The sequence below is a fragment of the Protopterus annectens genome, chromosome 2.part1 (genome assembly GCF_019279795.1).
Source record: "Protopterus annectens isolate FY-2018-M chromosome 2.part1, PAN1.0, whole genome shotgun sequence".
In the NCBI taxonomy this organism is placed as follows: domain Eukaryota; kingdom Metazoa; phylum Chordata; order Ceratodontiformes; family Protopteridae; genus Protopterus; species Protopterus annectens.
The window spans coordinates 769902884-769915677 of record NC_056729.1 but is presented as its reverse complement, the minus strand read 5'-3'; the positions used below and the strand labels follow the sequence as shown (position 1 = coordinate 769915677).

General features: G+C 39.8%; 1 protein-coding gene across 1 annotated transcript in view; it reads left to right on the top strand.

The window, feature by feature from the left end:
* CLOCK (clock circadian regulator) overlaps nucleotides 1-12794 on the top strand; it is a 2173159-nt gene that overhangs the window by 2056611 nt on the left and 103754 nt on the right. The window contains exon 23 of the mRNA XM_044062477.1: nucleotides 2051-2321. Within this exon, the coding sequence (XP_043918412.1) occupies nucleotides 2051-2321 (271 nt within the window). The remainder of the gene's footprint in view (nucleotides 1-2050; nucleotides 2322-12794) is intronic.

Sequence of the window (12794 nt, the reverse complement as noted above, 5' to 3'; positions counted from 1 at the left end):
CACCCTTTTGGCGAAGACAGCATTGGTTTCCCCCTCCTCCTGCCTTTAGCCAAGGACAGTCACCACAAGTTACCCCACAGAATGGACCTACTCACGCAGGACATAGGAACTCTAGAACATCCACAGATGTCCACTCTAAATCTGACTGTGTGGGTGATAGGGCTTTGATTCCCTTCAGACAGCTTTTTTTCTGAGGACATGCTTTAAGTTTTGCAGGATGCCAGAAAACCCATAACAAGGAAATCCTGTGTTTCCATATGGAAGGGTTTTCCATCTGGTGTCTCAAAAGGGATTCACAACCACTGTTAGCTGATGTCCCAGTGGTCTTGTCCTGTGTGAATTAATGAAGAGTGGGCTGTCTTTACTCCTCATTTAAAGCCCATCTTTCTGCTGTCTCTGCATGTCTGCCTATGTCTTCTCCTTTAGCTTCCAGGTTGGAAGTTAAACTCTTCTTAAAAAGCATCCTTCACATCAGACCACCAAGGAAACCAGTTCCTTCTCTTTGGGATCTTGATTTTGTGTTAGAGAAACTTAACCTGGCCCCCTTTGAGCCATCAAGTTCCTCTTCTCTGCAACATTGCACCTGGAAAACCGTTCTTCTCGTGGCCATTACTTCTTCCAGAAGGGTATCTGTGTTACAATCTCTGATGTCTTCCTCCCCCTTCACAGTTTTCCATATGGATAGGGTCTCTTTACACACTAATCCCTTATTTATGCCTAAGGTAGTTAATGAGTCATCTCTCAAGCAGTCTATCAACTTTCCAATGTTTTTTCCTTCTCCTCAATCCCCAAGTGAGAGGATTCTGCACACTTTAGACATGCATAGGCAGCTCAGATACTGTTTGAACAAAACCAGACCTATCCACAAGTTTGAACACTTGTTTGTTTCTTATCACCCAAGGGCCCTGGGTGAACCTGTTTCCAAGCAGACTGTCTCCTCTTGGATTTCAAAAGCTATTTCTTTCCGTTGGCTATATAACAGAAGGAATCTCTCCTCTCCTGGTAGGGCACATTTCACAAGGGCAGCATCTTCCTCTGGAGCCTTCTATAAAGGGTTGGACACTTGCTGTATCCTGGAGGCAGCTACCTGGTCTTCTCTTCATACCTTCACTAAACACTGTAAACTAAGTGTCATCTCCAGGTCCAGGGCTGGTTTTGCCAGAGCTGTTTTGCATGGCTTTGTGGAGAATGCTTCTGCTCCTCCACCAAGTTCTTCCTTTGCATGAGCTTTGGTAATCTTCCTCATGTTATGAATACTGCAGCATGTTGTCTTTCGGCTTTTCCCGGTTAGGGGTCGCCACAGCGGAACTCCGGTCCGCTAATGATTGGCAGTAGATTTTTACATGCCAACTTGCCGGGCCTGACGCACAACCTTCAACGAAGGAACACCCATTCACGCATGTCGCCACACAGAAGACGCTCTAACTGGGAATCGAACGGAGCAATGTCTTACTGTGAGGCGACAACGCTACCGCAGCACCACCACCGCAGTACATATGTTATGAATACTGCAGCATATCGATAGTAAATCTTACCATAACCATAGAGGTCCTTCTCTTCTATATGCTGCAGTATTACTTCCCCCCTTGCCTTCCCCTTGATGCTTGCATGGCCACTGGTGGCATGTTTTCCTCACCCAAGATCAGGCTGATGCTTCTGGCGGCATTGTATTCTGAGGTTGGTATGTGCTGATGTCCACTTTATACCCGATGTGTCTTTATGGCTGATGTTTGTTTGCTGATGTGCGGCATTGCATGTACCTCACAGTAGCTTTAGGCTTTTGTATACTGGCTGGACGTATGAGTCAGCCATTGGTGGACTCCCTCATGTTATGGATACTGCAGCATATAGAAGAGAAGGACATCTATGGTTATGGTAAGATTTTACACAACTATTCTATCTTTCAGTATAGTAAGTTAATAACTTTCATTTTTTTGAGTCATGGTGTGTTAGTAAGGGCTGTCTTCTTGGTTTCTTTGTTTTGGCTTTGTGTTGGGTCCATGGACCTGTGGTTCTGTAAACATGTTAATTGTTAGATTTTTCTTGGCAGGCTTCCTCAAGGACAGCAGCTTTTAACAAAGCTGGTTACTGCTCCAGTCGCATGCGGCACAGTTATGGTTCCTACAACCATGTTTATGGGACAGGTGGTGACAGCCTATCCAACATTTGCCACACAGCAGCAACAACAACAACAACCTCAGACGTTGTCAGTCACACAACAGCAAGCTCCACAGCAACAGCAGCAGCAGCAGCTCACCACAGTTCAGCAGTCAGCTCAAATCCAGACTCAGCTGTCACAGCAGGCCCAGCAATTCTTACAGGTATGTGCCGTGTTAGCAGAAACAGTATGTAATTGTCCAGCTTTGCATAGTATTGAAATGGTGATCTAACATAGTAGCATCTTTAGATGTGACGTTTACATAGCCAGTGTTGCTCACTAATTCTTTTGACTGCTCAAAAGTGCAGTGCTAAGGAGGGCAGACGGTGTCCTAGTTGCATAGTTTTTTTTAACTGTGAACTGACCTTCGTGTGTGTAATTCTGTTCTTTACTTGCCATGAACTGCATAATGTTGAATGTTTGCATGCTCACTGGCAGAGTTTCATATCTGTATGACAATAATGTTGCATTCTGACTTTTTGTTCAGACTTGTTTCCTTTTATCATTTTATTTTTAAAAATTGTCACTTAGTTCTTTTGAAGATCCACTGAATAGTAATGAATACCAAGAAGTGCAAGAAGCCTTTTAGATATGTTGGTCAGACATTTCTGTTTCAAGTAAAATGTGCCAGTAGGATCTCTATTCTAAATAAAATAAGCTATTAATGATGTGACAATAGGAGGTACCGCCAGCCAGGCCAGGATAAGTAGGGCAGTGGATGTATAACTTATGCCACTATAGCTAGCTGGAATTTTGTAAATAATTATGTCATTTGTATATCAAACTGATTTGTACAGATGCTTGTGCTGAAAATGTATTTGTGAGGTATGCTTATGTTAAAATGTATCAACATTTTGCCCTGCTGGAAGGAATAGAGATGTGTATGCATTATTGTAAATGTTCAGATATATCCATTGTAACAGCATATACTGGAAGTGAAGAGGTTATTCTTAATCCACCTGACTTTGCAAAATTTTCTTGAAATTAAATTACTTTATGGGTTAAGCCATAAAGATGTTTTCCCACGGTTTTGAATGGAGCCAGAGATGCAATGTCTGGGCTAGAGAATAGTTGGTAGCTCCAGTAGGAAGACTGCAGTGGTTTTATGGTTTTTGTGACTTCCAGCTGCTGTACCACATCTGAGCAAATCTCTGTGCGTATTGTAGCACATAGGTGCTAAACCCTGGTAGCTTCTAGTTATGGGGGATAGTGCAGGAAACAGAGTCAGTTGTCTAGATGTATGTGATGTCATTCTCTACAGAAATAATGTTTTAATATTAGAGGAGACTGAAGTCTCAGGAGCATTCTGTATTCTGTCTTGGATCTGACCACAAGGACCACTCACCCAAATCATCTTGCCTTGCTCTGTTCAAGGACAGTATTGTTTAGTCAATTAGGAATAGGTAGTGAGACTAGCTAAATACTGTGTGAAACTTTACACTGGTGTTATTTTTAATACTCCCTGTGACTGAAACCTCTGGTGTTTACTGTAAATAGATATTTAGTATTTTCATGTTCTTTTTAAACTTCTCATTGTGGCTGGTCCTTTTAGAAAAATGTTAAAGTTTTGAGAGAATTTGTATATATTTATTTGGTAACAACTCTGGCCACTCCTGAAAGCCTTCTTGCTGTTTGGTCAGCATTACCCTTTGTATTAATATTAAGTTAACTCAGTGTAATTGGATACCCCTTTAAGAGTTGTACAGCAGCTGACTGATGGCAGTGATAACTATCTTATAATTTGGACAGAAGAGAGGCACAGTGGGTAATCTGTGCCAGCCTTTCCCAGCCTTTCCCAGGTGTGTATGTGAAAATTAAATCTCAAAGAGTGCGTGTGTCAGCTGCTTGGAGCAGGGACATGAAGCATTGGTTTCACAGAGAGGGTATGGAGGACTTGGCTTGGACACTTGACTGAGGACCTAACCCTACAGCTGTACCAGTGGGGAGTCTTATTGGGGGCCTGGAGGGAGACAGAGAAATCTGGACACCAGACTGGGTGTGTTTTCTGTGTGCTGTTAAGGGAAATTGTGCTTCATGCAGAGAGGTCTGCATCTGGAAGTACTAAGTGTTCCCATTTGTATTCCAAGTAAATGTCCCTCTCCAGTGTCAGTGGTGAGGATTCAGGCTCCTTGATTACTGGACCAACATGGTGATGTCACAAATGAATTCAATTTCATGTTTTGAGTGAGAAATTTAATTTGTTAAATGGAAAAGGAGGAACTTAGCGTTGATAGAAGTAAAGGGCTGAGCTTGAATGAGCACATGAACCATTTTAAAAATAGTTAGAATCTAAATGAATATGCTGCATGGCATTATAGGTGTGGATGGATGACTGACAGTGCAGTTTTGCAAGTTAAGTAGAAAGCAAAGGATTTGAATTTGGAGTGGGATTTGCAATGAAGTGGAAAGACATGTTAGTTGATAGGTAGTCCAAACTGCCAATATGGGTTATATTTACTTATGTTTTTATGATTGCTTTGGCTGTCGCTAGAAAAAAATACACAAGGATCAGTTCAGTTACCTGGTTAACATTTGATTTTGCCAGAGCCAGTGTCACGAAATGGTTTTTGGCCCTGACTAGCAGTTTAGTTAGGGTCCAAAGTAGCAGAGCCACCAGGCAGTGGGAAATGGGATTACATGATTGATACTTATCGCCTACTCAGAGGCGATCTCTGCCTAACATACAAAGCTATGTCAGACCCAGAGCTGTTGGACATGCTCCACTTAAAGAAATCCCAATCCTTCTGAGCTACACACTCTAGGGACCTAAACCTTGTCACCACAATAAACAGAACATGCTGGAGGGATAGATTCCTGTCCCAGAGACTTCCCATACTCTGGAACAGACTACCTATCTATGTCAAACAGAGCTCCTCATTAGCACACTTCAAGATGCATCTTGAGGATTGGATGGGTAATAGGAAATTCACCCCGGGGATCACTTCTGTGGCCCTGCTTGACAGGGGCACAGGAAAATAATTTTCTTGGGCGGCGAAAGCCAGGGTACCTTTTTGGCTAGGCTTGTATAGGCCCTAGGGCCAATAGCCTAGTACCTACCTATGAACTAGCTCATCTGTCTAGTGGGGTGGGGCTGTTGGCAGAGTCTTGTTTTATGTGAGCCCCACCTTGGGGAAGCCCTGAAAGTACACTTGTTGTACTAGGGGCATAAGGGTTGTAAGCCTAGATTTATTCTAGTTGGGAGCACAGGAATTCAGAAATGAGCATTTGCAAAAATTCAGTTCAATAGGCACTGCAGCACAGGTTCCACTGAGAGCAGTGAAAAACAATAGCTCCTTCTGGATGACAGTCTTAATCCCTGTCTTTCACCTCCATCTTTCAGTGTCTTAGGACATTTGGATGTCAGGGGAATGAATAGGCTAGACAGGTTAGTACGTTTCTTTTCAGAAGGTTGCCAGTGTTATGTGCAGAAGTGGTTATGATACACAGAATAAGGAATTTAACTAATTCAGGTGTGAATTAAAGGCAAGGGTACTAGAATGTATTGGAAAAGAGTATTTTGTATTTCTTTGTTAGTTTTTTAAAGATGTGTTTTTAGAGAAGACTGGTACACATGGCATAGTGGTTGAAGTAGTTTTTTATCCTCTTTTGCAAAGAAATAAACACTTTTTAGAGAAGACATGTCATGTCCAGATTATTTAAAATAGGACCAATAGACTAACTTTCATTCTAACTACTATACAAATGCCTATAGTTAAATGAGAAAGTTATTGAAATGGGAAAATGTGATCGCAGTTTATGGATGCTCAATGATTGATAGATGTTTGCGTAAAGACTATGGAACACTGCTCGAAAGCAATATCTTTTTTTAAGTAGTTGGAAAAAAAGGTGCTGGAAGTGTTTGTCTACACCAAAAATTGTGTAGCTGTCAAAACTTGAAATTAATTCTTCAACAAGATACTGTCTTTAAAGCAGTCATGTTAATAGTTTACTATCCCTAACCTTCTTTTGTTGTATGGTATTGATCAACAAAGGTGTCTTCATCTGACTTAGAAGTTTTCTTTTTAATCATGTAAACTGTGTATGTGGCCATTCTAGGTCACTTGAGTGTGCTGCAGCCTTTTAGGAGACCAGAGCTGAATAGTATTTTCTTCTTGAGTCGGTGTTTGTCTAACTTCATGAAGAAAAAAATGGAAATTTGCACAGTATATTTCTAAACAGACTCATGATAAAAATTTTTAGATGCCATGTTTATTCTTCCCAATGTTGACAGGCTTTCCCTTGCATATCTGCTTCTTCAGATATGGTTAGAAATCATTCAAGTATTGTAGTACATTTTCTGCAGGTCACTTAATCAGACATTCCTCACAGGTCCCTCCTGAAAAAGGGATTGTGTCTCCAATGGGCTTACCCAGTTTTCAAATGGGTGTTATGATGATAATGATGACAACGATGATTATTATGTAGGATTATGATAGGGTCAAGAATCATAAAGTATATGTTATATGTTTGAGAGATGGATGCCAAGAAATTCACCTCAAAAGTGAAGCTTGAGAGCTGAATCTTGTCATCCATGTCGAGAACACAATATTTCATGGCAATTGGAGATCCAGTCATAATTCTTTGTAATGCATGGAGATTTTTCTGCTCCATGTACTACTAGTTAGTGAAAAGTAATAAAAAAAAAATTGTGATGTGTTGTGATGGCTGAAGTAGTGGGAGAATGGTTGACGTCTTTACATATTCCCTGTCAAAAGGAGATCATATAATTCAAAGTTTGTGTTCTTTAGCAGGCAGTAGGCAGAAATAGGAGTTGAAATTAAGCATTTTCATGTCCTGCCACTGCTGTTTGCTGGTCAGTGTTGTCTGCTTTAGTGCAGACTTGATATTAACAGTGCATTGTTGAGGTTGGGTCTCACGCTAGAGAAGTGCTGAACCAGGATTTAATTAAGCTATGCTTTTACCATAATCTTTTTCTTTCGCCTGCTTCCATTAGGGGTCGCCACAATGGATCCTTTGTTTGCATTTCTTCCTGTCCTGTGCATCTTGCTCTGTCACACCAACCACCTGCATGTCCTCTCTCACTACATCCATAAACCTTATCATAGGCCTTCCTCTTTTCCTCTTATCTGGCAGCTCCATCCTTTGCATCCTTCTCCCAATATCCCTCCTCTGCACATGTCCAAACCAACACAATCTTGCCTCTCTGGCTTTGTCCAACCTGAGCTGACCCTCTAATATACTAATTTCTAATCCTGTCCATCCTCATCACATCCAGTGCAAATCTTAGCATCTTTAACTCTGCCACCTCCAGCTCTGACTCCTGTCTTTTCGGCAGTGTCACCATTTTCAACCCATATAACTTAGCTTGTTTTATTACCATCTTATAGACCTTCCCTTTCACTCTTACTGGTAACCGTCTGTCACAAAGCACTCCTAACACTCTTCTCCACCTACTCTACTCTGCCTGCACTCTCTTCTTCACCTCTCTTCCACACTCACCATTACTCTGAACTGTTGTTCCAAAGTATTTAAACTCATCCACCTTCACCAGCTCTACTCCCTGCATCCTCACCATTCCTCTGTCCTCCCCCTCATTCACACACATATATTCTGTCTTAGTCCTGCTTACCTTCATTCCTCTCCTCTCTAGAACACACCACCACCTATCCAGGGTCTCCTCAACCTATTCCCTACTCTCACTACAAATGACAGTGTCATCCGCAAACATCATAGTCCACGGGGACTCCTGTCTGATCTCGTCTGTCAACCTGTCCATCACAATTGCAAATAAGAAAGAGCTCAGAGCTGATACATTATGATAAAGTCTTCTAGGAAGATGAAAGTGCTAAGCCTTATAACTGTGGAATAAAATTGGAGAGAAACTACTATTTGTGCCATTGTTGGTGGAGTTTTTTTCTGGATTTGGAGGCAGTTCCTGGTTTGTCTGGTTTATTACTTCTACCATAGACCTCACCACTGCCACACTGTCCTCATACATATCCTGTACAACTCTTGCATACTTCTCTGCCACTCCTAACTTCCTCATACAGTACCACAACTCCTGTCTAGGCACCCTGTCATATGCTTTCTCTAAGTCAACAAAGACACAACTCACCTTCTCTATACCTCTCCATTAACACCCTCAGAGCAAACATCGCATCTCTAGTTCTCTTTCCTGGCATGAAACCATACTGTTGCTCACTAATCATCACCTCCCTTCTTAACCTAGTTTCCACTGCTCTTTCCCATAATTTCATGCTGTGGTTGGTCAGTTTTATCCCTCTGTAGTTACTACAGCACTGCATATCACCTTTATTCTTAAAAATCAGTACCAGTACACTTCTTCTCCACTCCTCAGGCATCCTTTCACTTTCCAAGATTTCATTAAACAATCTGGTTAAAAATCCCACCGCCATCTCTCCTAAACACCTCCATGCTTCCACAGGTTTGTCATCTGGACCAACAGCCTTTCCATTCTTCATCCTTTTCATAGCTGTCCTTACTTCCTCCTTGCTAATCCATTGCACTTCCCGATTCACTATCCCCACATAATCCAACCTTCACTTTCTGTCATTCTGTTCATTCATTAGCTCCTCAAAGTACTCTTTCCATCTGCTTAATACACTATCCTCGCTTGTGAAAATATTTCCCTCATTATCCTTTATCTCTCTAACCTACTGCAAATTTTCCCAGCTTTGTCCCTCTGTCTAGCCAATTGCAGGTCCTTTTCTCCTTCCTTAGTGTCTAACCTTTCATACAACTCACCATATGTCTTATCCTTAGCCTTCACCACCAGTCTCTTCACCGTATGCCTCATCTCCATGTACTCCTGTCTACTTTCTTCATCAGCCTCTTCCATTGTATATTCTCCTGTACTTCCTCATTCCACCACCAGGTCTCCTTGTCCGCCTCCCTCTGTTCAGATGTCACATCAAGCATCTTTCTAGCTGTCTCCCTTACCACCTCTGCTGTGGCTGCCCAGCTGTTTGGTAACTGTTCAATGCCTCCCAGTGCCTGTCTTAACTTTTCTGTGAACTCCACCTTATAGTTATCCTTTTTCAACTTCCACCATTTGATCCTTGGCACTGCCCTCACTCTCTTCCTCCTCTTCTTGATTGCCAACGTCATCCTACAGACCACCATCCTATGCTGCCTAACTACACTTTCCCCGATCACCATTTTACAGTCTCCAATCTCCTATAGACTGGTCGTCCTATATAGGATATAAGCCACATGTGTGCATCTTTCTCCACTCTTTTGTCACCCTATTCTCCTCCCTATACTTAAAATTCATATTCACCACAGCCGTATCCATCCTTTTCATAAAATCCAATACCATCTGACCTTCTGCATTCCTCTTCTTAACACCATACCTCCTCATCCCCTCTGTTCCCTTCATCAACATGCCCATTAAAATCCGCTCCATTCACCACTCTCTCACCTATGGGTACACTCTCCACCACTTCATCCAACTTGCTCCAAAATTTTTCTTTTTCATCCATCGCATACCCAACTTGTGGAGTATATGCACAAACAACATTCATCATCACACCATCAATTTCCAGCTTCATAAACATCACCCTAACACTCTTTTCATGCCCAAAACATTCTTGACATACTTTTCCTTCAGAGTAATCCATACCCATTTCTCCTCCCATCCACACCAGAGTAGAACAGTTTGAACCTGCCTCCTATACACCTGGCCTTACTCCCCTTCCATCTGGTCTCTTGCACGCACAGTATGTCAACCTTCCTTCTCTCCATCATATCAGCTAGCTTCTCCCTTTACTATTCATACTGCCAACATTCAAAGTTCCTACCCTTACTTCAACACTCCTAACTTTCCTCCTCTCCTGCTGCCTCTGGGCATGCCTTCCTCATCTTCTTCTCCATCGGCCAACAGTAGCCCAATTTCTACCAGCACCCTGTATGCTAACAGTGCTGGAGGTAGTCATTGTTAACCTGGGACCCGACTGATTCAGTATGGAAATTTGTATTGTCTGCATATTTGCTCTGGCAAAAATTTTGCAAACAGAAGACACAAGAATTCATCACAGAACGCCAGATTTAATAAACGAAGCTTTCGGGTTCTCTACCCTTCATCAGCACATACACTCATTTAATTAATACATTTATATAGAGGTATGATTAGTATCACATGATCCATACCAGCCACTAAAAAATCACATTTATAAAAAAAATATTATTATAATATCAAATGTGTAAACAATTACAAAATTTATACTTTAACTACAGAATTTACATATAAAAATTCATGTAAAAAGTTACATATAAAAAATATACATAGAGAACTACTAGTAACTTTCTTTTTGTTATAAATTGTCTTGCTGTCGTTTAACCAATACAGGCTTTATACTAGTGGCACTATTGAGACCAGGACTAGCATCAGCCTGCAGTCTAATTATCCATTGTAATTCCCTAATTTCTAGTATATTATTTAAATCACCACCTCTTACTCCCAAATCAACTGTGTCTATGCATCTAAACTTAAATCTGTGTGTTATATTTTCCATAATATGCTTATATAAAGCATTTGTTTTAACTTTCCTATTAATTTCTGATTTGTGTTCAATAATACGATCCTTAAGTCTTCTTGTTGTTTTTCCCACATAAAATTTTTCACAGCAAACACAGGTAGCAAGATATACTAATTTAGATGTATTACAGGTGGCCATACATTTAAAAACATAGCTAACATTAGTTACTGGATGTCTAAAACATTCGTTTGCTTCTAGAATGTCATCACAGCAACTACAATTATGACATTTAAAAGTGCCCAGCTTAGTTTGTGTTAAACACACTTGTTTACTAAAATCCTTATAACACAAAACACTTTTTAACGATTGCTGATTCCTATATGCAAAGCTAGGTTTTGGTCCTAATATTTTCTCTAATTCAGGCATGGCCATTAAAATTGGCCAATTTTTTTCTATAATCTTACAAATTTGATAGCTATACCCATTATATGTGGTTACATATCTAATTTTATCATCTTTTGTCTTTGTTTGTGTCACTGGCTCAACTGATGTCCCTAATGTTACGGAATTAAATATTGGTTTATATTCCTGATTTCTACCCTTATTTACTTCCTTAATAAATCTTTCAATCATAATTTCTGAGTATCCACTATTTATAAATTCATCTTTCATTTCTTTTATTTCATTTACATACAAATCATATTCCGTTGTCAACCTACTTACTCTAATTAATTGTGACTTGATTATGCCACCAAAAATATGTACTGGGTGCATACTAGTTCTCTTAAGGTACCTCGTTACCTGTACATCTTTTTTATGTATCATAGTTTCTATTCTTTCATCTTTTTTATATATCTTCACATCCAAATATATTATGCTATGCATTGAATAATTCATCTTAAATTTAAAGAATTGTGTGGTATTATTCAAGTAAGATAAATAAGTATGTAATTCATCCTCCGTTCCCTCCCAGATAAAAAAACAATCATCGACAAACCTGGTGTAACATTTTACATATTTGTTAAAAATACTCAAATCATTTAATATATAATTCTTTTCCCAATAATAAAGAACTATATTGGCAAAAGTATTTGCCACTGATGTTCCCATAGCTACACCAGTTAATTGTCTATATGGGACCCCATCAAAGATAAACACATTTTTTGTTAACACTAAATCAAGTAGCGAACAAAGATTTTCAATTTCACTAGGATGTACAACAGAATACATTAATAAGAGCATCCTCACAGCTTCTACACCATATTCTATAGGTATGACTGTAAACAATGACTCTGCGTCTAGTGTTACAAACATATAATTTTCTGTAGCATTTGCATACCAATTATTCAATTTATATAAAAAATGTGTAGTATCCTTTATAACAGTGGTACAGTGAGGTAACAATTTAGATAACTCTTTTTGTAAATATTTAGAGATGGGTTCTGTTACCCATCCCTTTCCTGAGACTATAGGTCTCAATGGTGGATTAAATAATGACTTGTGTATCTTGGGTATCCCATAAATCTGCGGTATTCTGGGACATGGAACAGAGAAATAATTAAATAATTCTAAAGATATTTGATCATTTAATTGCATTTCATATATTTGTATGTTCACTTGCATTATCTGATTTTTCACTTCCAAGAATGTTATTTTTTCAAATGTTGTGACATCAGAAAGAAATCTGTTAAACACATCCATATAGTGTCCCCGGTCCATTATCACGGTGGCTCCACCCTTATCGGCCTGTTTAATTATTATGTCAAACAAACTGATATTTCGGCTTTTTTACCTTTCCGTCTGAATCAACCGGAAAAGGTAATACCATACAGAACTCGGACGGAAAGAAGCCCAATGCTGAAAACAGCGCAACAACAGTAATTGTTATAAGAAATTGAGTGTGTTTGTTCCACAACTATCACCTGTTATAACAGCATTTTTAAATATAGTGGAAATAGAGTTGAGGGCAATGTGCGTTAGGAAATGTGAAAGAAAATACAATTTAACATACCATGAGTATCAAGTCTTAACTTCCTTAAAAAATAATAATGACATAATAATTAAACAGGCAGCCTCTTTCTGCAGCCTTTCAAGTTGTTGTGGATGTCTTGTGAGGTACATAATAAAAGGGGCATTGTACTCTATAATGGGTCTAATGAGTGACGAGTAGAAGGGAA